This window comes from Salvia hispanica, chromosome 2 (assembly GCF_029641045.1).
Source record: "Salvia hispanica isolate PSC_SH4W2 chromosome 2, Shi_PSC_v1, whole genome shotgun sequence".
NCBI classification, from domain to species: Eukaryota; Viridiplantae; Streptophyta; class Magnoliopsida; order Lamiales; family Lamiaceae; genus Salvia; species Salvia hispanica.
In genome coordinates, this window is record NC_142693.1 from 48088969 (window position 1) to 48115050 (window position 26082).

At 37.8% G+C, this 26082-nt stretch overlaps 1 protein-coding gene and 2 pseudogenes across 3 annotated transcripts; 1 reads left to right on the forward strand and 2 right to left on the reverse strand.

The window, feature by feature from the left end:
- Positions 1–4020: 4020 nt before the first annotated feature.
- Positions 4021–4889, reverse strand: LOC148932574 (uncharacterized; annotated as a pseudogene).
- Positions 4890–4899: 10 nt separating this feature from the next.
- On the reverse strand, positions 4900–5863 carry LOC148932575 (uncharacterized; annotated as a pseudogene).
- A 15407-nt stretch (positions 5864–21270) lies between these two features.
- Positions 21271–25625, forward strand: LOC125211338 (receptor-like cytosolic serine/threonine-protein kinase RBK1). Of its 3 annotated transcripts, none has more exons than XM_048111089.2 (7): positions 21271–21485; positions 21570–22011; positions 23125–23537; positions 23615–23694; positions 23792–23930; positions 24001–24150; positions 25198–25625. In XM_048111089.2, the coding sequence occupies exons 2-7, from the start codon at positions 21801–21803 to the stop codon at positions 25354–25356; spliced, it is 1152 nt and encodes a 383-aa protein (XP_047967046.1). In that variant the 5' UTR covers positions 21271–21485; positions 21570–21800; the 3' UTR covers positions 25357–25625. The 3 variants fall into 3 exon arrangements, with proteins under 3 accessions (XP_047967046.1, XP_047967031.1, XP_047967039.1); XM_048111074.2 differs by having other exon boundaries at positions 21589–22011; XM_048111082.2 differs by having other exon boundaries at positions 21598–22011.
- Positions 25626–26082: the final 457 nt, after the last annotated feature.

Consider the following 26082-nt stretch of genomic DNA (forward strand, 5'->3'; position numbering starts at 1 on the left):
CAAAACGGATATTAAATAGAAAAAGGAATTGTATAAACCAATAAAAGTTACTAACACATCCAAAGAATCCTATGAATTTAGTTAGACATAATTGAATAAGCTAAAAACATAGATTGGAGTGAAAACAATTAGAACATAAACCTAAAGCAAATAAAACCTGTAGGTCGAATCCTTCTCGTTCTTGCTTCTTTCTCCAACCCCTTGCAAAATGAAGAACTCTCAAATTTATGCTATGGAAGTAATTGGCAAAAAGATGATAAAGGATTAAGGTTGGAGGAGGAGCTATAAAAGCTCCCCTTTTTGGGGGCTATGAAGGGTTAAATACTATGAATGAGGTTATGGGGTATATATAGGCTTTAGAAGGATTTAAATTTGGTAATAAGTGTCCTCCAAGCATTAGGAAATATGTAATTTTCGTTCCCCATAGTAGAAGGAAAAGATTTGGCTTCACAAGGTAATATCTTCTTTCCTTCTTCAAATTGCCGCATAGACTGCAGCTGGCAGCTTTGCGTGACTTTAATAGAACGGCCATAACTCTCTTCACAGAACTCCGATTGAGTTAATTACTGAACCATCTTGAAGCTCTTTTCAAGACAAAGAGAATGGTGTGTAGAACGCTCTGATCAGACTTCAGGATCGCCGGAAAATTGAGTTTGAAGACAGCTGTCGCGCGCCGCGTTTCTGTGGCTGGCCGCTGTACCTTGGCATGCGGTCGCCGCGTTGGAGTCCAGAGAGTCTGTTCCCTCGGCGGCGGACCGCCGCACATCTTCCGGCAGTCGCCGGACGAGACTTCTCTTCCAAGCACATTTTTCCGAGGCGGACCGCTACGTTGATCTGCCCGCCGGGCGCCAGCGGTCGCCGCACACATCCGCGGCGGTCGCCGTCTGAGTCCAGATTTCCAAACTTGGCGTTTTGGCTCTCTTTTTCGGATCAATTATGCACATTTCTCACAAAACACGTCAAAATACCAAAATAGACAAAATATGCAAATAATGGACGTGTAGAGTGACTTTGACATAAAAAACGGACCAAATAATAGCCTTAAAATAGTGCAAAATCCGAGAGTATCAGTAGCGCGTTACAAGGTGAAGAGGGAGAAGATATATTTTGCATTAATTCGAAAAGCATGAGTTTACACAGTAGCAGCTTATATACACGCTGCCACCCGCATTTAACCGAATTACAACCAGCTCGTAACTAACTCTTAATCGTTTAACTAACTCTACACTTCACGCTTGAGCTCGTTTGATCCTCTGTTTCTCGGCGATGCATGCAACCATGCACCGCTTTATTTACTCTTTCTCGTAGCGTTTATTCTTCATTCACTTATTCTTCTCATCTTCCACGTATCAAATCTCCCCCCCCTAACATCAACCTTGTCCTCAAGGTTTAAAAGTTGGGTACTTCTCCTGCAAATCATGAAGAAATTCCCACGTTGCATCTTCAGGAAATGAGTTGGCCCAGTTAACTAGAACTTGGGTTGCTAGCTTGTTTCTGCGTTTAACTAGACGCCTTTCCAGAATCTGGACAGGTTTCAAGAAAGTGGAGTTGCCCACAGCCGGTAGAGAGCCGTGTAGTTGAGTGAGAGGTCCCATTCGTTTCTTCAATTGAGATACATGGAACACCGGGTGAATCTTGCTATTAGGAGGAAGCTGTAGCTTGTATGCAACTTCTTCAAACTTGTCGAGGACTTTAAAAGGGCCGAGGTATCTAGGACTCAGCTTTTGAAATTGGCGATCACGTAGTGTGTTTTGCCTATAAGGTTGGAGCTTTAGGTATACCCAATCTCTGAGTTCAAACTTTCTTTCAGTTCTATGTTTGTCATGCTAGCTCTTCATTCTTTTTTGAGCACGGCCCAAATGATGTTTCAAGACTTCCAACATAGCCTCTCTAGCCACCAATCTTTCGTTTACATCATGAACAGGGGAGTCACCTCGAATGTAAGGAATGTGGATGGGAGGTGGATAGCCGTATAGAGCCTCAAAAGGTGTGGTATCAATAGCTGAGTGGAAAGAGGTATTATACCAAAACTCAGCAAGACTTAACCATTTGCTCCATTCAGTTGGCTGGTCTCCACACATGCACCTGAGGTATGATTCCAAGCAACGATTAACCACTTCAGTTTGCCAATCTGATTGAGGGTGATAGGCAGTAGATAAATGGAGCTCCACCCCTTGTAGCTTGAAGAAATCTGACCAAAAATTACTCAAGAATACCTTGTCTCTGTCACTGATCAATATAGTAGGTAGGCCATGTAGCTTAAACACATGGTCAAGAAAGGTTTGGGCCACTGTCAGGGCAGTGTAAGGATGTGATAAACTCATAAAGTGGGCATATTTTGTGAGTGTATCAACCACTACAAGTATGGTTGATTTTTCAGCAGATAATGGCAATCCTTCGATGAAGTCAAGACTAACTTGAGAGCAAGCTTCCTCAGGAATAGGCAGAGGTTGAAGTAATCCAGGTAAGGCATTATTATCATACTTAAATCTTTGGCACACATCACACTCTCTGATGTAGTTCCTGATCTGTTTATCCATGTTAGCCCAATAAAACAGGGATGAGAGTCTCTTATATGTAGCATGAACTCCTGAGTGCCCTCCAGAGCTGGAATCATGGAAGAGCTTGATAATTTTCAGCTTCAGATCTTCATCATCACCCACCACCAATCTACTTTTCCTCCTCAACTGACCACCAATCCAAGAGAATTTATTGTTGCATTGTGGATTTTGTTGTAGCTCCACAATAACAGCATCAAGCTTAGGATCAGAATTCCATGTAGCAGCAATTAAAGGGTAGATATCTGTAGAGACAGTAGTGATGGCCATGTACAAGATCTCAGAAGAATGGACTCTGGAAAGAGCATCTGCCACTACATTTTCAACCCCCTTCTTATATGTAATCTCAAAATCAAATGCCATCAATTTAGATAAGCAATTTAGTTGGCCTGGTGTAGTGAGCTTCTGTTTCATTAGATGAGCCAAGGTCTTGTGATCAGTTCTGACTTCAAAAGGATGGCTTCCCAGATAGTGACTCCAATAGGTGACAGCAAAAACAATTGCAAGTAACTCCTTATCATACACAGACAGCTGCTTATGTTTGGGAGACAGAGTCTTGTTGATAAAGGCCAAAGGATGGCCATTCTGCATCGAAACAACTCCTATGCCATAGCTAGAAGCATCTGTCTCAACAACAAAAGGCATAGAGAAATTTGGTAGAGCCAATACTGGTGGACTCATCACTGCCTCCTTTAGTTTTAAGAAGGCAGTGTTAGCCTCCTCACTCCATTGGAAGGCATCTTTCTTTAGTAGATCAGTCAAGGGTCTGCAAATGATACCATAATTTCGAATAAACCTTCTATAGTATCCAGTGAGGCCCAGAAATCCTCTCAGCTTAGTGACATCAGTGGCACAGGCCACTCTTGCATAGCTTGAAGTTTCTTAGGATCAGTGGCTACTCTAGCTTTTTAGATGATGTGGCCCAGGTATTCAACTTGGTCCTTTGCAAATTCACATTTACTTTTATTTGCAAATAGAGAGTGTTCACTGAGTTTGTCAAAAACCAATCTTAAGTATGGTGGGAAGCTGCATCCATACTATAGATTAGTATGTCATCAAAGAAGACCAATAAAAACCTCCTCAAGTAAGATCTGAATATATCATTCATGAGATTTTGAAATGTAACAGGAGCATTGGTAAGGCCAAAGGGCATAACCGTGAACTCATAATGCCCATCATGAGTCTTGAAGGCTGTCTTATGGATGTCCTCAGTTTTCATTCTTATTTGGTGGTAGCCAGCCCTCAAGTCTATTTTAGAAAAGATTGCAGCTCCATGAAGCTCTTCTAGAAGCTCCTCAATCAAGGGAATTGGGTATTTATCCTTGATTGTAATCTTGTTCAGCCTTCTATAATCGATGCACATTCTCCATGTTCCATCTTTTTTCTTTACAAGAACCACAGGAGAAGAAAATAGACTGCAGTTTGGTTGGATGAAACCTTGTTTCAACAAATCAGAAACCATCTATTCAATAACATTCTTCTGTAAGGCAGTATGCCGGTATGGCCTAGCATTCATAGGTGAGGCACCATGACTTAGCACAATCTGATGGTTATGAGTCTCATGGGAGATAGAGAGGTAGGTTCTGCAAATACCTTCTCTTGAGACTCCAGAAACTCCTCGATCCTGTGTCGGCTCTTTGTTTTCCAAGGCTAAAAGTTCAGGTTCAGCATCCTCAGTAACTCGAATGCAGCATAGCTGAGCACCTGGGTAGTTAGTGATTATTGTATTCATCTCCTTTTCACTGATGGATTGGATTTTTGAGTGAGTCTGACCACCTCTAAGCACAAACCTCTTCCCCATTAGTTTGAATTCCATGATGAGGTTCTTGAAATCCCAGTGGATAGTTCCTAAGGTCTCCAACCATTGAACACCCAAAACCATATCACAGTTGCCTAAGGGTAAAAGTAACATATCTGTAGTGAAGGTAGTGTTCCTTAGCACCCAATTCAGATTCTTACACATAGAATCACATTCTAGTGTGTTTCCATCAGCTACATCTACCATCACTGGTCTAACTAAGGTTAAGTGTAGACCCAACTTCTTAGCTAGATGCAAATCCAAGAAATTGTGTGTGCTACCAGAATCAATCAAGATATTCACAGCTCTTTTTCCCACCCTTCCAGTGACTCTCATAGTTCTAAAGCCATTAGGGGCAGTACCATTGTTGGCATGAATGGATATGAGAGGATTATCCTCTTCCTCAACTTCTCCAGAAGTCTCCTCCACCTCAATAGTAGGTTCCTCTCTATTATAGTCATCATCTATTTCAAGCAAGTATAGGATTTTCTTCACACATCTATGACCTCTTTCAAACTTTTCATCACAACCATAGCATAATCCTTATGCACGTTTTTCAGCCATTTGTTCATCAGTCAGCAATCTCCTATTTTTAAAGTTGGGCACAGTAGGGATAGGGAGCAGGGGAGAAGTATTGGAGTTATTGGTTGTCATTCTAGATTCATTACTCCCAAACTTCCTAGGATTCTGAGAATACCCCTCCCTCACATTAGACATGTCTTGTAAACGAGCAAGAGCATAGGCATGCACAAGAGTTTGAGGCATAAAGAGTCTCACAGCTTTTTGAACATATGGACGCAAGCCATTATCAAAGTGACTAATAGCATACGAATCAGGAATTGAGACACGACCTAGGAGCAATTCAAATTTGTCGTGATAATCAGAGAACGAACCGTTTTGTTTAAAGGAGAGCAGCTCAGTCATCGGATCTCCGAGAAGGTGATCGCCAAACTGACCTTCCAAAGCTTGCAGAAATAGCAGCCATGGAGTTGTGAGAGCTTGATCCTATACTTGGAACAATTCTGGAACCATTGGAGAGCGCGACCTTTAAAATTGATCACGGCTAATCGCACCTTCGATTCATCCGGTGTCAGATCCACCGTGAAGAAGTGATCGCAGCGCATAATCCAGCCGGTCAGATCCTCCCTTGAGAAGATCGGGAATCCGACCTTAGATTGGCGAGTAGCGAAGTAAGGCATCCGTGGAGGTCCACCACCACCGGCCAACGGTGCGCCGCCGCCACCGCCCGTAGCTAGCAATCGATTCATCAGCTCATTTTGTTGTACTTACAGCGCGAGAAACTCCTCTCGAAGTTCCTTAAAGTGTTGACCGCGTGTGTTATCAGCTTGATTTCTCAGTTTGTCGAGATCTTCTTGCCGGCGATCATGATTAGAGATTTTAGCCGTCAGATCGGCCATAGCAGCCGTGAACATTTCCTCCAATCGGCGAGCATCGCCAGAACGTGTCTCCACCATGGCGAAAGCCGGATCACGTGGACTGATACACCACTTGGTACGAAGTCAGGGCCACCGGAGATAGGAACGGCGACCGAGAGAGTACCGATGCGTAGCGCGTTACAAGGTGAAGAGGGAGAAGAGATATTTTGCATTAATTCGAAAAGCATGAGTTTACACAGTGAGGAGGCAGCTTATATACACGCTGTCACCCGCATTTAACCGAATTACAACCAGCTCGTAACTAACTCCTAACCGTTTAACTAACTCTACACTTCACGCTTGAGCTCATTTGATCCTCTGTTTCTCGGCGTTGCATGCGACCATGCACCGCTTTATTTACTCTTTCTCGTAGCATTTATTCTTCTTTCACTTATTCTTCTCATCTTCCACGTATCAACTGCATCCTGATGTTTAGGGACAGAGTCTCGACGACGAAAGATTGGACTTCCACAGAATCGCTCGCCGATCCTCTCGACGTCTGCATCGCGTTTTTCTAGTCAATCGGACGCTAGCGGTGGGAGCTAGGGGAGGCACCTTGTCGACATCTTCGGAGAGGTCAACGGAACCACCGTTGCTGCTGTAGTTGCCAGAGATACCGAGTCGCATCTGCTTCGGAAAGCCCTCAGCCCTCTCCTCCTAGAATTTGGGAGAGTCCTTTAGGACCAGAAAGTATTCCATGTACTTAAACTGCGGAAAACGCCCAGCCTTGGGGTACTGGCTCAACGACAACTCCTTGATGTCGTCCATTGGCTGGCCGCTAGTCATCGAGCGGACGTTGTTCTCGTAGATGCGGCAAATCTGGATAGGGTCTTCCTTATCTGATCCCATGCCTTCCGGAGTTCGTCGGGATTGTGTTCCTTCGAGCCTTTGGGCTTGCAAATTGTAGCTTTCCCGAAAACGAACCCAAAACCCCTTCTGTGTTTGCTTATTCCCCCCAAGGGGATCATCAACGATCGAGCTCCAAGCCTTCGCAACAGCACCGCACTCCGCCAAACTGTACACCGACCTCTTATCCTCGTCCTCCAACCCCTTCTCTGCAGGAGCGTCTGTCTGCGACGAATGGCTGGCAACTTCCTTCCCCTTCCAGCCAGCTGTCATCCTCCCCCTTTCCCTTCCCCTTCCTCTCTCCGCCCGTTGAGGTTTAGTGTCCTTGTACGTAGAAATCCCTAACTCCTCTAGTTAGAATTCATCATCGTTGAAGACCTCATCCTCTAGTTAGAAATCCCTAACTCCTCTCCGCCCGCTGAGGTTTAGTGTCCCTATACGTAGAAATCCCTAACTCCTCTAGATAGACTGGCGATTGGGGGGTTACCGGTCTACAAGGAGGAATTGCCACCAACATTGCCCCCGACGTTGCCGTCCGAAAACCCCAAGGGACCGAAATGAAGCTGGCGGGAAATTGGTTCCCGCATGCGAAGGCACCAAAACCGGGGCCAGCGTTCCCCCATCCGCCACCACTGGTCCCGCCGCTCCATCCGCCGCTAGGGTATTGTGTCCCACATGGGGGATATTGGGATTCGCCGGTGTTTGGGGAATCTCTATCGGGATTCATTATATCTAGAGACAGATATTTTTGTAATCGGTTTTGTAATCGGTAGAATGAGAAGTGCGAATAAAATGAATTGCAACGACGTGAATATATATAGTTCAAATTAAAGAAAAATTAAAAATAACTCGGTGGTCAGACGGCGCACAATGGGCGCCGAGTGACCGTCGTCGTCGGCTCGGCCACCGCCGAAGTCACAGCGCCCTTCCCACCCCATTTTCTTGATGGTGCTAGCAGTGGCGCCGTCTCGACCGTCGAACCACACGGCGGTGGCACGGCCAGCGGGACGGCGGCCTCTGTGAGTGCTCAATATAGTTTCCCTTTTTAGATAGAAGGTTGAGTTACAATGGGCCAAAAATTGCCTTGATAAAGGTTTTTTAACTACAAAATTCTTTAACTAAGATTGACTAATTACTATCTCAAAATGTGCATTTAGATCGCCATTTCATCAATGATAGATCAACAAGCAAACATTATAACAAAGGCAAGTTTTACAAATATACTTAATAAACTGAACATAGAGATTCCTCTACTTAGCTTGAGGGAAGGTTTGAAACGAAAGAATGGAAAATATGAAATTTTGTTCTGTAATTGAATTAAACCCAAAAATAGCTAATTCGCTTTGATTAGACTTATGTATTGTAATTACAATTCTATTTCAATATTGTTTCCTAATACAAAAAACATAACAAGAATACTACCTTTTCTCTAATATGACCGTTATACCAAGTCAATAATTTGGCAAAATTGTGATTTTAGAAAATTTGGACAAACATTCCTTGATATATTTGGAATTCCCATCATTTTAAATTTACTAATAAGTGTTTCAAAAAATTTCACATTTTTTGGCCACCATGATTTTTTTCTGAAATAGTTCGGTACGTAAAATAGAGAACAAAGATGGTTAAATGTACTATAACTACTGCTCCCTCCGCCACCGATTAAGAGTCACACTTTTCCATTTCGGTCCGTCCCCAATTAAGAATCACACTTTATTTTTACCATAAATAGTAAGTAGGTTTCACATTCCACTAACTCAATTCACTCACATCCAATATAGAAAAATATGTCTCACATTCCACTAACTTTTCAACCAACTTTTCTTTACATTTCATAAAACTCATGCCCGGTCAAAGTGTGATTCTTAATCGGGGACGGAAGGAGTAATGAATATGAATAAAAACGTAATTGAAGCAATAATGATGAAAATAAAAGTAACTAAAAATATTAATGAGGGTTTTAAAAAGAATAGATGTGTAACATTTTTTTAGAAAAATGAAAGAAAAACGTTACATTTTTTCTACGATGGAAGGAGGGAGGTGTACTGTGTACGAACTTATTAAGTTCACTTGTTAACTTGTTACACTAATAAGACATTTAGAGCATCCACAATGGATGCCCTAATGAAAGCCCTAGTGAGAGCCCTAGTGGTTGCCACATCATCATTCCCTATCTTTCTACAATGGTGGAGCCCAAGTGGATGCTCTATCCCTTATCCACTTTTCATTTCAATTTTAAACCATTGATTTTTAATTTTATTTTTAATTAAACTAAAATACCAAAATATATTATATTAAACACCACAAAAATAATAACTACATTACTTTATTTAAAAGTGAAACTACATCATACTTAGCTAAAATAAACTACATTTAAACTAAAATACTAAATTAAAAATAGAGAAGAGAAAGTGAAAGATTTGGTGTGTGAAAAGTGAAGGAAAAATGGAGTATTTGTAGTGGTTTAATTAGGCTTTAAATAATTTAAAATTAAAAAAAAATAGAAAATAATCGGGCTCGGGCTCGGGCATCAGCCTGCAATGGGCGCCCGATCTCACACCCGATGGACCGGGCGAGAGATGGGGCGCGACCAAATTCTCGGTCATTCTCGGACATGCCCGAGACTTGCAATGGATGCCCGATCATGCCCGAGCCCGATCTCGGCCGATCGGGTGTGAGATCGGGCATCTATTGTGGATGCTCTTATGATCTTCATGATACAATTGATTGACAGTCAATACTCTTGACTAAGGTTAACTTAAATTTCTTCAATTTTATTTGTGATTAATAAACTTAACTTAATTGACTTGTAATAACATGGCGGTCTGTTTTGTTTGCACAAACACCTGCAGTCATGGACGGAGCCAGGAATTCCATACATATGGAGCAAAAATATATATAAAGATAAGTAGAGAATGGGCATATATAGAGGATATTTTTAAAAAAAATTAAAAATTAATAACCGAAATAGTATAAATAACTTTTTTCAGTTAGGGCAATTGCCCCTTGTGATGCTCATATGGATCCGTCCCTGCCTGCAATTATTTATGGCAATCACCGTTCCATTATGTTTAAGTGTTTTTATTAAGAAGAGTGAACTACAAATAAGTCCTTGGAAAATATGGTTTGTATATTTACATACCTGATAAGTGTTAGGTTTGGTATACTGAAAAGCATGTTTCGAGCAAGTTTCGCGCGAATAGAATCTTGCTTGTATACGTAAAACTCTGCAATTCACTTTTAACCCGATTCAGTATTATTCGAGCAGTCTCGCACGAATAGAATCACTATTATTATTACATTGTGTTTGCTTGTGCATTTATAAGATGTTTTACAAACATTTAAATGCATAAGAAGTAAACAAAGTCTAAGTCTTTTGCTTAGTAGACCGGTTGTGGGCGTCGTCCACTTTAAGGTAACACGGTCAGATCTATGCAATGCTTTGCAAAAGAAAAAGAAGAATTTCACAACCTAGATAGGCTTTGGCTACCTGTCGTGAAAGGTTGCAATGTCAGTCCGCATATTTCTAAGCCTTACTGAAATAAGATGACATAGTGTGGTATAGCACTGAACGGATCTAACAACAAGACGTGTCTTTATGCTATCTACTGAAAGACTAGGTCTTGATAAAATACTACTCCCTCCGTCCCAAGGAAGATGACCCCTTTCTTGGGCGGCACGAGATTTTATGCAACTTTATTTTGTGTGTTAAATGGAGAGAGTAAAGTAAGAGAGAGAGGATAGAGTAGAGATAATGGGGTTTCCATTTTAAGTAATGGGTCATCTTGGTTGGGACAAACCAAAAAGGAAAGTGGGTCATCTTTAATGGGACGGAGGGAGTATATTTCTAAATCTACATATGTTAGCATTGAGCATATGGTATTGATTATGCACTACTTTGACTTATCAAATGGTGCGGGTTTTTCGCAACCCAATAATCCTGATATATTGGGTAGTGGTGATTAATATCTAGCGGTGCTAGGATTGCTATTATGTTGAAACGTGCGCGAGTTGAGTCTCGTTTGATAATGTCCTTAAGAGGAGCTCGAACAAGGTTTTATTATTTAGAAAACTGGCCAGTTGGAGTTTTATCGCTCTATGAATAATAAATAAATTTTTCTTGCTAAGTCCACTCTTGGAATTAATAAGATGTTAATTAATTAAGTCCATAGCAAACATTAATTAATTACTGGACATTTATATCTTAAGCGCGAGAAATAAATAATAAATAAAGTGGAAACCCGGATTACTTGTAATTTCGGATTTGGATGGGGAGAGTTCAATATTACTTCTGTAGTGGCTGCTCGTAATATTCCAATATAAGCTTGTATTAAATTGTGGGTTCAATTTAATTAGTAAAAAGCTAATTGGGGGAGCCCATATCCAAAACCTTCCATAGATCCTTGTCTGGGCCCAAAAGAAACTTAATATAAATAGGAGAATAAAGGAGAGACAGACACATAATTTAATTTTATGAAATTTTCGATCTCCTCTCTCTATAGAAGGAATCAAAATTTTCAGCTCTCCTCCGTGAGAATTTTGTGTCTTCTTTATTCGAGTCCTAGTATTTTGATAAGATCAACCCAGCCTGATATCGAGATACAGTTCGGGAACCAGAGAGAAGATCCGTGGTCTAGTATCGAAGATCATCACGTGGAGAAGGCGCGAGCAATCGACGATTCTTTGGAGAATCAAATCGGTAACTCTGAACCGTAGAATTCATGTTTTAGGATTTACTTTCTTTGAGCATGAATTATTTGCGTTCTAACATGCAATTATCTGTTTAACATGTGAATTGATTAATCGCATAATCGGTCAAATAGATCCGTGTCTGATTTATTTGTTTTGTACAAGTCTTCCGCTGTGCAAGAGTCACCAAACCCCTGCAATTGGTATCAGAGCCAATTTTTGGCTCTGATTATGTGGATTAATTTCATGTTTTTTTTTAATTGCTTGAATGCATGTTTTTTTTTTCATTGCGTGGTTGTTGTTAATTCTCGAATTCTGAACATAACGTATGAACGGAAAAGCCCAAAGTTGCGTGATCTTGTGATCTGCCCAAATTCATCGAATTGGGAGAATTAATTCTCCAGAATCAATTCTTAGACTCAATTCATGTAATGATTGCTCACAACAATATTTTTGTTATTACGATTTGGACGTGAATTATGATTGAAGAATCAAATTAGTTGATAATTAGTTTGTCACTTTTTCAATTGATTCTATCGATGCCGTAACTCAATTCACGACTATTCAAATCATATCACACCGCGATGTTGTCTCGTGGAGTTTCGAGAACAGACACAGCAACAGCAGCTCCGGCGGTGTGAGATTGACGCAGCTGTGCAGCGGACAGCGGCAGTCCGACTTCGGTGGCCAGATCAAGGGCAGCAGCGCCGGCGGCTGCAGAGACGACGTCGCACAAGCGACGACGCAGCAGCAGCGCCAGAGGCGTCGCAACAGCGAACAGCAACACCGGAGCAGCTGTGACACGGCGGCAGCGACGTCGGAGATGTCGCAGCAGCAGCAACGGTGGTTTCGCGAGGCAGCAGCACCGCTGACGCCGGAGACGCGACAGCAGCTCCAGCGGAGCGACGTCGACGCAGCAGCGTCGGAGACGTCAGGCTCGGTGGATGCGTGAGACGGAGAGGGAAGACTACCTTGATGCCGGCGGCGATGGCGGTCTGAGTGGGAGCTCTTCGTGGGCAGTTCCCGGGCTCGAAAGACAGCGACCTTCGTGAGCAGCCGGTGTCGGAGCAGGCTGGCAGTCTCCGACAGCGTGCAAGATTAGAATTTTCCTATGCGCGACGTCGTCTCGTCCCGTGACTTCGCTTTCCAAAATTAAATTAGGGTTTCCTAACTCTTTGAATTAATTTTGGAAATAATTCAAGATTAATTTAGAATTAAGATTTGAATATATCTTGTGGATTTTATATATTATAGATAAATTCTAGATGGATTTGGAGAGTAATAATATAGTATTTTATTCTTATCCTATGAATTTATATGAATTTATTCATAGATAAATTCAAGATGGATTTGGATAGTAATAATATAATATTTTATTCATTTCTTATAGATTTATAAGGATTTTTCCTAGATAAATCTTGGATAGATTTGAATAATTATAATATAATATTATCTTATTCTATGGATTTACATGGATTTATTCCAAGATAAATCCTAGATGAATAAGGATAAACATTTATATTAATTTATTTCATCCTATGGATTTGAATAGATTTAATTCTATTAAGACAAATCCTAGATGGATTAAAAATAAATATTAATCTAAGTTATCCTTATCTTTTGGATTTATATCCTAGATAGATTATGATATTGATAATATATAAGAAAATCCTTATTTAATTGGATTTAGATAAATTTATTTATCTAAGAAATCCTAAGTAATGTTTGATATATCCATAATGTCTATTCTAAATAGAATTGAGATTGATATAAATCTTGGTTGATAGGATTTTATTTTTATCTTATGGATTATGATGAGATTGTTTCTATCTAGTAATATCCTAGTACGATTTAAATAATGATAATCCTAGATCAATGTTATCTTAAATTGTATGATTTGATTTTATCGATATAAAATCTTGAATAATCCTAAATGGATTTAGATAGTTAACTCTATCTTGATAAATCCTATCAGTAATTGGATAATTATGATCCAATATAAAACTTAATTATTTAATTGATTCTCCCTTGACTAGATTAAATAATTGTCGATAATTATCCTGTGTGTTTAAATGCCATGCATTAAATGGATTTATCTGTTTATTTGGTGTTTATCTATTTTAAGTGAATTATCTGTTTTATCTGCTTATGTGATAATTATGCAAAATCATACAAAATATCTAAGTGATGATTACAACAAGTGCGTTGTATACGGCCTCCATCGGTTGGTCTGCCAAATTTTGTGAAGCTGATTTTCTAATATAATCGCCACCTACAGAGTAGGGACAATAATCCTACGAAAACAACAAGTTCATAAGGGCGGACTTCTCACATAATAAATAGAATGAACTAGAAAGTGGTTCCCAATATTATTGCCACCTGCAGAGTGGGGACGATAATCCTAAGGAACTGCGAGTTTCAGGGTTCAATCAGAATTTACGAGATAGCTTGGTTTTTTGTTGTCAGCACATGGACATTGTTATGGGAGTCTGTTGTAGAAATAAAATTCTGTAATGCTAAATCTTATGGTCGTGCTTAGGCAGCATTAGGCGTATCAACCTCCAAAGGAGGAAGCAATTGATGCGTCGGTGTTGTGACCAGTAAAATTGTCAAAATTTTAATGCGTATTAACCTCCAGTGGAGGATACAATTTATTAATTTTGTTGTTGTAAGATACATAATTGTTTTGTGGTTATTTTTGATTATGTATTGAGCATGAGTATGTGATAATAAGTTTCTTTGCCAAATCTTCATTATGTCATTTAATATTTGTCTGCGATCCTTAAAGAAAGAAAACTTGAATGCCTAAATTATGTAGACCGGAAACGAAAATGGATAAAATTCTCATCGCTGAAAGCTTGGAGTTTATACTCAATGATTCATGCCCTCCATTTCCTCGACATAATTCCACGAAGAATGTTCGAGAATGCATTATGCATGTACTTGACAAGCTCTTTGAGGAATAAGGTCAAGCTATTTTCCTTTAAGTAGCTCGACAAGTCTTGGTTAATGACGATGAAAGATGGATATCAATAGAATCTGTCAAGATGATTCGATTGGAATATCCTAGAGTGACAGAATGTTTTGAGGATCTTTTGATCACTCAAATAGTTTCTGACACAAGTCATCGCCTAAAGTAACAAGAAATGACTATAAGAAGGTTTAACTGAAAAGTAGAAAATCTTCAGAACAATAGTCGTTGTGTTACTATTAGAAGAAAGTAACATGATAGATGACGAATTCATAAAGTCTGCATTTTTCTTAAGTCCTAGTTCATTTGAACAAAAGACTAGATATGGAAATGGGAGAGCCTGGATTGTCATCGAAGTTTGTTTAAAGCGAGAAAAGATGCTTTGTGAGTTGGATTGACCTATTTTATAGAAAGACAATGACTTACATGACAATGCAACTTCTAAGTAAGAGATCTTGATCCAGTTAGGTTTTTGTTGCAGTGGGAGCTATTAATGCTCAACTATTGTTTTATGGTTGATGCTTAAGGCATCATAGTATTAAAATAATATAAGTGCGACAAGGTTGAGTATTCAACAACACATCAACTTCTTAATCATTGAATGATAAAATATTTATGGCTCTTAGCCTTAAGGCCAAGAAAATACTTAGAAATTGTTCGAACTGGTCTAGACTATCAAGATTTTAACATTTCGTTAAATAGCTTGAGAGTTGAAAAAGTCTATTTGATGCACTATGAGTTAGAATCATTTGATTTTTCAAGAGATTCAGAATACTTATAGAAGTGCAACATAGAAAGACTAGCAAATCTCAATAGTTTACACCATAAGGAGACGAGCAAAGGGTTATGATCAGTAGTGGGAGTCTAATCTCCATTAACGAATCCAAGCATTCATCTCATGAATGGGATAGTTATGTAAGAAGGAATCGAAGTCTTTCTAAGACATGTTTGATTATGTGATGAGTTGTACTCATTAAAATCTTATCATTGATGGGATAAACATTAAAGAAACCACCAACATCAGTACCTTCTACAAAACACGAGTTGTGGACTAGAGCGTCTCTAGTCTAGCACATCTCAAGGTGTAACGTTGTTCCAATACGTGTTGTAGACTAGAGTGTCTCTAGTCCAGCACATCTCAAGGTGTAATGTTGTTCCAACACGTGTTGGAAAAGTGTCCAAGAAATTGGAGTTGAGTACTGAGGCATGTTTTAAGGTTTGTCCCAAATGATGTAAGGTTATAAGTTCTGTAATCTTCAAAGATATAATTCTTGTATGAAGATCAAGAGATGAACTACAAGCCTAACAGCGTGATAACTCTCAAAATAAAGAGAGAGATATCTGATTTTCCACATTACCAAGAAGTCATACCATTAGAAACTTTTGCACTAATAAAATCAACTTCACTACCTAAGATTGTAAGAACCATATCGTAGTGGGAGCGTTCCATTGGAACACAACAAGTTCTTGGGTCTAAGAGTGTCGTAAGACTCGGTCTTCGATTAACTTGAACATAATCCCTTTAACTACATTGGATAATCATCTTTGAAAAGGTGATAGATTCCATATTACAATCTAAGATAGACAACATGTTTTACAAGACTTGCAATACTACCTACAGGTTGTGTCAGTCAGTGGGAGCAAGTATCTTTGCAATTGTAAATGTGGATCTCAAATGGCTAGACAATGACAATGGGTTATGCCCAAAGAGAATTATCTTCTCGCTATCGTTGTGCCAGGATTTATTCGATCATATTGTCTATTAGAACTTACATAAATTAGAATGTATGTATTATGATTGTCAAGACAACCTTCTACAAATAGAAGTCTTGAGGAAATCATCTACTACAATGTCTTAATGGATATGTAATTAAGGGCAAGAAACGCATGATTTGAAGCTTATAAAGACCTTTGTGGTCTTAGGCAAGCATCTAAATCAGAGTATATGTGTTTTATCAAAATTGTCAAATATCTGGAATTTGACTTTTGCCCATAGCAGTGCTGTAAGCACAAAGAAGTTGAAAGTGCATTAAATATGGTATTATTGGTACTCTACGATGATGAAATCTACAAAAGTTGCAAACAACTATGATTGACATCTAGCGTAGGAAACTGGTTGTCTGCCCAGTTTAAGATAAAGGATTAAAGAGAAACTAATTACATTCTGAGCATCTAAGTCTTTTTAAGATTGCTAGAAAGAATGATGAGATTCTCTTAGGAATTCTATATCTATACACTGCTTGGAAAGTTTTAGCATTAGAATTTCCATGCAAAGGTTTTACCTTTCAAGATGGAATTGTCTTGTCTCTAATCGAGTGTCATTTGACAGTTAGTGAGATCAAGAATAATGAGACTAGTTTTGGAGATAGATGTCTCATGTATGCTATAATGTGTACTAAGTTTGATATTAGTTGTGTTTTTGCATAGCAAGTATATATCATATTAACCATGACAAAGGATTTTGATTGAGGTAATGAATACACCCTAGTGCTTGAGAAAGACTAGTAACTATATTCTAGTTTACCAGTCATTCATGCAATGTCCTTGGGGGTACACTGTCTTAGTTTTATGACTAACCAGTGATCGAGTAAGTCATCCTCTGAATATGTGTTTACCTTAGGAATATCTTCCTAATAGCTTTAATCGTAAGTTTGAGTATGCCTATGAGTATTTTTTTTATTACTCTAGTGAAGGCTAACTCAAGGGACACACGAGTTTATTAAGCTAAGCAATTACATATGGAGATGAAATTAATTAAAGATCAAGTACGCAGCAAAGACATTATGATGAAAAAGATATTATCAGAAAACAACCAAGCAGATTTTTCTTTCACTTAGTGAAATGAATAGTATAAAGACCTACTTTGAGTATAAGTGGAAGAGTTTTTGGCAGTGGGTATACTCGAAAGCATGTTTTGAGTATAAGTGGGAGATTGTTAGGTTTGGTATACAGAAAAGCATGTTTCGAGCAAGTTTCGCGCGAATAGAATCTTGCTTGTATACGTAAAACTCTGCAATCCACTTTTAACCCGATTCAGTATTATTCGAGCAGTCTCGCACGAATAGAATCACTATTATTATTACATTGTGTTTGCTTGTGCATTTATAAGATGTTTTACAAACATTTAAATGCATAAGAAGTAAACAAAGTCTAAGTCTTTTGCTTAGTAGACCGGTTGTGGGCGTCGTCCACTTTAAGGTAACACGGTCAGATCTATGCAATGCTTTGCAAAAGAAAAAGAAAAATTTCACAACCTAGATAGGCTTTGGCTACCTGTCGTGAAAGGTTGCAATGTCAGTCCGCATATTTCTAAGCCTTACTGAAATAAGATGACATTGGTGTGGTATAGCACTGAACGGATCTAACAGCAAGACGTGTCTTTATGCTATCTACTGAAAGACTAGGTATTGATAAAATACTACTCCCTCCGTCCCCTATTAGGAGTCACTCTTTGACCGGGCACGAGTTTTAAGAAATGTAAAGAAAAGTTGGTTGAAAAAGTTAGTGGAATGTGGGACCCATTTTTTATATTGGTTTTATAATAAAATGTGAGTGAATTGAGTTAGTGGAATGTGGGACCTACTTACTATTTATGGTAAAAATGAAGTGTAACTCTTAATTGGGGACGGACCGAAATGGAAAAGTGTGACTCTTAATGGGGGACGGAGGGAGTATTTCTTAATCTACATATGTTAGCATTGAGCATGCGGTATTGATTATGCACTACTTTGACTTATCAAATGGTGCGGGTTTTTCGCAACCCAATAATCCTGATATATTGGGTAGTGGTGATTAATATCTAGCGGTGCTAGGATTGCTATTATGTTGAAACGTGCGCGAGGAGAGTCTCGTTTGATAATGTCCTCAAGAGGAGCTCGAACAAGGTTTTATTATTCAGAAAACTGGCCAGTTGGAGTTTTATCGCTCTATGAATAATAAATAAATGTTTCTTGCTAAGTCCACTCTTGGAATTAATAAGATGTTATTTAATTAAGTCCATAGCAGACATTAATTAATTAATGGACATTTATATCTTAAGCGCGGGAAATAAATAATAAACAAAGTGGAAACCCGGATTACTTGTAATTTCGGATTTGGGTGGGGAGAGTTCAATATTACTTCTGTAGTGGCTGCTCGTAATATTCCAATATAAGCTTGTATTAAATTGTGGGTTCAATTTAAATTAGTAAAAAGCTAATTGGGGGAGCCCATATCCAAAACCTTCCATAGATCTCTGTCTGGACCCAAAAGAAACTTAATATAAATAGGAGAATAAAGGAGAGACAGACACATAATTTAATTTTATTTGAAATTTTCGATCTCCTCTCTCTACAGAAGGAGTCGAAATTTTCAGCTCTCCTCCGTGAGAATTTTGTGTCTTCTTTATTCGAGTCCTAGTATTTTGATAAGATCAGCCCACCCTGATATCGAGATACAGTTCGGGAACCAGAGAGAAGATCCGTGGTCTAGTATCGAAGATCATCACGTGGAGAAGGCGAGCAATCGACGATTCTTTGGAGAATAAAATCGGTAACTCTGAACCGTAGAATTCATGTTTTAGGATTTACTTTCTTTAAGCATGAAATATTTGCGTTCTAGCATGCAATTATCTGTTTAACATGTGAATTGATTAATCGCATAATCGGTCAAATAGATCCGTGTCTGATTTATTTGTTTTGTACAAGTCTTTCGATGTGCAAGGGGCACCAACCCCAGCAATAAGTATATATATATCACCACACTTTATTTCATTTGAGATACTTTTGTATTATTTTTAGACATTTTTACCCTTTTTTGCCCCTTATTAATTTTAATGGATATTTTAGCAAATTTTATTATCTCTTATATATACTTTAGTATCTCTCCATCTCTCTTAATTTACTTTTTCCACTTTAACTTTTAAAACACTAATTTTTTAAATCTCACGCTCAAAAGAAACGCTCCAACTACCTTTCGACGGAGGGAGTATTATATTTCTCTCTCATCCATTATTACTCCTTTTACATTTTCTTGTCTTCTTATTATTTATTTAATTTCTTATTCTCTCTCATTCTCACTTTAATTTAATTTAATGGTAAATATTTAATACACAACATACAAAAGATATTACAATATTGATTAATAAAATATCCTTTATGACATAAATGAGAAAATGTATTTGTTTAGAGGGCGTTTTGGGAAGAAAATTGCATTAGTTACCAAAAATGTGATTTATAGGGACCAAAAGCGATATAAAATAAAGAGAAATATTAAACATAAAGACTAAAATATCCCTTAAAACTAATAAAAGAGAAAAAGAGTCCAAAAGTAGTGTACGAGTATTTAAAATGAAATTAAATCTTTGTCCAATGACTTATGGTAATATACTAGTACTATTTTTTTTTATCAGGTATTGAAAATATGCGAACCATATTGTCCAAGGACTTTTTTGTAGTTCACATTATTGAGAAAAAGAGAATAATTAGCTTCGAATATTAATGTTCTTAGCAAAAGTTATACTAGTATATTAGAAGAGGGATGTGTGGAATAGTAAGATGGTAAGAAACTAATTATAGGATAAGTTATGGAAAGCGAACATTCAAATTAGAGTAGATTAATAGTAGATGTTAGTACATTAGGACCCATATGCATTTTGCGAACTAAATAGCAAGGACTAGTTGAGGATTTAGTTCACCTACTAAACAAGGATCCTTATGTCACCATATAACTTAGATTTTAACTCCAAATTATATGTTAATCGTTATATTCAAATTTATTTGACGTTAAATAATCTTTTTATATGTAATGTCAGTTTTACAATATTGTTGACAATATCAATGTACGTATATCACGCACCCACTAAAGAAACGAAATATTTAGTACTTTATACATTGAGAATTTTAAAGACTTGATTCAAACAAACAATAGTAGTACGTACCAATTATAGATTGTAAGAACGCAAGAAAAATAAAAATATGTACTACTACTATGTATATGTATATATATTTTCGTTAGAAATGAATTATCTTTTGTAACCTTCGATTTGTTAGTGGGGTCGGTATTCGTTATCCCCATTCCATAATTTGTTAAGATGAATTCGTTCACCTTTCAAGATCGTTGAGTAGATACAAATCCTTACTTGACTAATTTGATTTGGTATATGTTTGTTAGAGTATTTTTTATTTTTCCACAATTCATAACATACTTGTGATCAGTACTTTTACTACGTAGTAAATGGGTCCACATACCAATTTATGCAAATAAAATTTATAAAAATTTACTCATTCATGGTATGAATGTTGTGTGGACCTTCTTTTATGAAACCATATGAGAGATGTCTGACAAATTCAATTAAATGTAGTATTAAATTCCAAAATCATGCATGTTACCGACATAAATAGGCAATACCCACACTTGATAAATATTGCATAATAATCAAATTATGTTTGAGATATATTCCAATTGATCCAATCTCAGTAAATGAATATTTAACCAAGGGGATTGTGGGAAATATCTTCACGCCAAAATCTAAACATTCTTTTCTTTTTTCTCCCACAATTCTTTCTCTGAATTTTTGCGGCTCATAAAAAGTAAAAGATTTCTCTGTCTTCATACTGATTCTTTACTTTGGCGGTCTTTAAAAGTAGATTCCTAAAAAAATTAAAAGAAAAGTTTGTTTTCCAAAATTAATTAGTAGACAAATTTGACCATAAAAGGCCATCATGTAGCGTAATTTCGGAAATATATAGACTTTATTTCAATATATTTTTTCTATCTTATGCAATTGTATTTTATAAGGAAAAAACAAATTACTATATCCCAAAATTCAAAGAAAACACAAGGGAAAATTGTGTTAGTTACGCCAGGAATTATGTACCTAAATTTTCATTAAATGACATTGCACGTAAAATAAAAATGTAGTAATTATTTAAGAATGTGGTAAGTATAAATATAGCATTTATTCCCTCGACCACATACATATTAAGCTCAGGTTTTCCCTCTGCACTCTCCAAAGAATAGAGAAACAAACACCAATTCTTATTCCTTTTCTTGTTCCATTTCGTTTCTCTCTCTTTGTACTTTTCCTCTGTTCTTGAAGGGCAGAGGAAAATGACATGGAGGGTTTGCCAAAGCTAATCATATCCTATTTTTGAAGGCCTCCTTTGTTGTAGTCAAAATATTTTTAATCTTGATCTTGATCATGGAAGGTACGAGATTTATTCGTACAAATCTTTTTTTTAATGATATTAAAGAAATATCGATGTTGTTTCTAACTGCACATTAGTTAACAGTTTTGATGCGTGTGTGAAGGTGAAACAGAGGTGAAGAAGCAAGAGGCACAGGAAGCAAGTGGTGCTGCAGCAACATATGAGGTTTCATCGCCATCGTCATCGCCATCATCTCCGAGGGGTGTGTTGGAGATCCCGGTGACGGGCGGGTACTCGGACGGGGAGGGAGAGAGGGCGGGGACGGCATGGGAGCATAGCTATGGGACTCTGCATTGGAAGAAGCTGTTTGGGCAGATGAAGAGGAGATCTCCGATGAAATTCTCGACCATCCCGTTGCTCGGTGGCTACGGGTACGACTTGTCGAAGAAGGCCTTCAAGAAGAGGCTGGGGAGGAATCACAGTGCTGGTGAAGCTATTTCTTGTGAGGACATTGCCATGCCCAAGCCTTCTTGGAGGAATTTCACATCTCAGCAACTCAATTTAGCCACTGATAACTTTAGCCCAGGTTACTAATCCTTTCATTTCTCCGTCCATAAAAAATAGTCATATTATCAGATACCACGAATTTTATTAAAATTGGTACAATAGATAGTAAAATTCAACCTACGTGTGCAATTCTTTCATTTGTCTATAGTACTCATTCCGTTCCATAATAGATGGCATATTTGGAAATTGACACCGAATTTTAGGAGATGTTATTTTGTATGTTAGATAGAGAAAGAAAATAATATATTTATATTAATGTGAGAGAAAACTTTTTCTGAAAAAGGGAAATATAACATCTTTTGTGTGACAATTTAAAAAGAAAAGTGTGTCATCTATTATAGGACGGAGGGATTACTATTTAATAATACATTTAGAAAATGTTATCGTTTCTACTTTAATCTATTTTCAACTCTATTCTTTTCTGTTTAATTCATGAAACAATATTGCATAAAAGAAAATAATTCAGTTTTATGAGAGGAGGATGGAGTATTTAGTTAATAGCCGCATGCTCTGTTTTTACTTTTCATTGAAAGTGTCGCTGTCGGCCATTCCCAGTTAGTTAATCTTTTGTTTTTATTGCGCCCAATTCTCAAATAGATATATGCAAAAAGTTAGGCAAACTATGTTTCCATATTAAAACCTTTTGACTACCTTCAGTTCAGTTTGGATAGTTCACAAAAGTTAAATAATTGAATTGAATAATTCCATCTTTCTTGAAATATTAATCATAAGTTTCCTTCTATTGGTTTCCGCCATTAATATCATTCAATATTGAATATACCATCACAATCAAATAGTACAATAAATGAGTCACCTAGCTGCCATGTAATAAAGTGCCTTGGAATTATACTAGCAGACTCGAAATCAATCGTGGGTGGGTCCCAGTGTATACTTCATTTGACTGCCTCATCTCCGAAAAGTGGAGTATTCCTGATTTTGAACGTTTTGTTATGACTAGCAGACTAGATACAAAATTGAATCCAGTCTATAAAAAAGAATACAGTTGAAATTTATTAGGGCAAGTTTAAGTAGTTGGGTTCATCATGATTCATAACTATATCTCTATTCATTTTGAATAATAGATCCAAAATTTAATGTTTCATTGACACAACATTTTGTAAATATGAAACAGATAATCTGATTGGGAAAGGGGGGCATGCTGAAGTGTACAAAGGGGTTTTACCAGATGGCCAACTTGTAGCAGTGAAGAAGATCACAAGTGAAGAAAAGAACAATGAGGACAGAGTTGGTGATTTCTTGTCCGAGCTCGGGATCATCGCTCACATCGACCATCCCAACACGGCTAAGCTGATCGGATTCAGTGCCGATGGCGGCCTACATCTCGTTCTCCAGTACTCTCCACATGGAAGCCTCTCCACCGTGCTACATGGCGACAGGGAGGCTATGGATTGGGATAGGCGCTACAAGGTGGCCAAAGGGATCGCCGAGGGGCTGCTCTACCTGCATTGCGACTGCCAAAGGCGCATCATTCACCGTGACATAACAGCTTCCAACATATTACTCTCTGAAAACTATGAGGCTCAGGTTTCTTTCCAATTTCTCTACCATTATATTATACTGCTATACCATACCGTTTCGTATAACTCAAACTTTCTCTGCAGATATCTGATTTCGGACTTGCAAAATGGCTTCCGGAGAATTGGCTTCACCACGTTGTATCTCCCATTGAAGGCACTTTTGGGTAATATGAGTGACTTAAACTTATATAGTGGTTTCAGTTTTCTCTTTACACTGATGTACGATACTGTTATATTTATTTACTTCCATCTCCCAATCAGATACATGGCTCCGGAATATTTCATGCATGGAGTCGTTCATGAGAAGACCGATGTCTTTGCTTTTGGAGTTCTACTACTCGAGATCATAACAGGGCGACGAGCTGTTGATACCTCCAGCAGACAAAGCCTTGTCATGTGGGTATGTTTTCGCCACCCCTTGCGAATTTCTACTTTCCGTCTTACATTTCTAAGATCGAGTCTTACTGCAGGCAAAGCCATATTTGGAGAAGAACAACATTAAAGCAATAGCAGATCCGAAGTTAGGAGACAAATACGACACCACAGACATGAAACGTGCCATGTTTGCAGCTTCCATTTGCATACATCACTTGCCTAACATGCGCCCAAACATGTCGCGGGTAATCAACATTACGCCATCTTCTTCTTCTTCTTCTTCTTCTTCTTCTTCTTCTTCTTCTTCTTCTTCTGCTTCTTCTTCTTCTGCTTCTTCTTCTTCTGCTTCTTCTTCTTCTTCTGCTTCTTCTTCTTCTGCTTCTTCTTCTTCTGCTTCTTCTGCTTCTGCTTCTTCTTCTGCTTCTGCTTCTTCTTCTGCTTCTTCTTCTTCTGCTTCTTCTTCTTCTGCTTCTTCTTCTGCTTCTTCTTCTGCTTCTTCTTCTTCTTCTTCTGCTTCTTCTTCTGCTTCTTCTTCTTCTTCTGCTTCTTCTTCTGCTTCTTCTTCTTCTGCTTCTTCTTCTTCTGCTTCTTCTTCTTCTTCTGCTTCTTCTTCTGCTTCTTCTTCTTCTGCTTCTTCTTCTTCTGCTTCTTCTTCTTCTTCTGCTTCTTCTTCTGCTTCTTCTTCTGCTTCTTCTTCTTCTGCTTCTTCTTCTTCTTCTTCTTCTTCTGCTTCTTCTTCTTCTGCTTCTTCTTCTGCTGCTTCTTCTTCTGCTTCTGCTTCTTCTGCTTCTGCTTCTTCTTCTGCTTCTGCTTCTTCTTCTGCTTCTGCTTCTTCTTCTGCTTCTTCTTCTTCTGCTTCTTCTTCTTCTGCTTCTTCTTCTTCTGCTTCTTCTTCTGCTTCTTCTTCTTCTTCTTCTTCTTCTTCTTCTTCTTCTTCTTCTTCTTCTTCTTCTTCTTCTTCTGCTTCTTCTTCTTCTGCTTCTTCTTCTTCTTCTTCTTCTTCTTCTGCTTCTTCTTCTGCTTCTTCTTCTGCTGCTTCTTCTTCTTCTTCTTCTTCTTCTGCTTCTGCTTCTTCTGCTTCTGCTTCTTCTTCTTCTGCTTCTTCTTCTGCTGCTTCTTCTTCTTCTTCTTCTGCTTCTTCTTCTTCTTCTTCTGCTTCTTCTTCTTCTGCTTCTTCTTCTTCTGCTTCTTCTTCTGCTTCTTCTTCTTCTTCTTCTTCTTCTTCTTCTTCTTCTTCTTCTTCTTCTTCTTCAAAGCGCGAGAAGAATAACTAATTAAAAGTGACAATGCAGGTTGTTAAGCTGCTAAAAGGTGAGAATGAAGTGGTGGATGTAAAGCAGAAGTCAATGGGAATGAAAGCGTTACTCTGGGACTCTTGCGATTTGGAGGATTACTCTTCAACGACGTACCTAAAGGACATGAACCGGCATATGCAACTAGTCATGGAGTGATTCAACTTTTTTCATCTTCATCTAGTCAAGGAAGCATTCTCATCTTATTGTTTTCTTATTTTCTCTACTTTCTTTAAGTGTTTATGATAGCTTGTATGAAAGTTTAGATGAGAAGAAGAAAGAGGAACTATAATAGAGGAGAATATATAAAAAAAAAGTGAGATGTAAATATACCTTTCTTTGTTTTTTTTGCTCTTCCTTTCTGGTGTTTTGTTTCTTATTGCCCATGGTGTATTGCTATGAATGAATGGATGAAAATGTTTCTGACAGATTCTGAGTGTAGGACTAGGACTAGCATATTTACTCAGAATTTGAATATCATGTCCTATTGCTCAGAGGTAAAATGCTTTAATAATTTATCTATAATCCAGCATATAATCAATTTGACCTGCAGTACATCATAATATTATTCTTAACATTTTTAAAATATTAAGAATAATTCGTTATTATAATGACAAATTTTGACAAGAAAATAGTGTTTTTTTATAAAAATAAAGTTGGGACTTACCAAATTAAGAGTTTGTTATAATTTGTATCCCAGTGAATATAATACTTTTATCATTAATAATAATATTGATAATATGTGTAAGTATAGAATAAACTTAAACAAATTTAGTAAGTTTGAAAAAAAAATTCAATACACATATCCATGTTTACTTAATTTTATCAAAATTCAAATTAAATCCTTTATATTTATTTAAAATATTTGGCACTTTAAAAATCAAC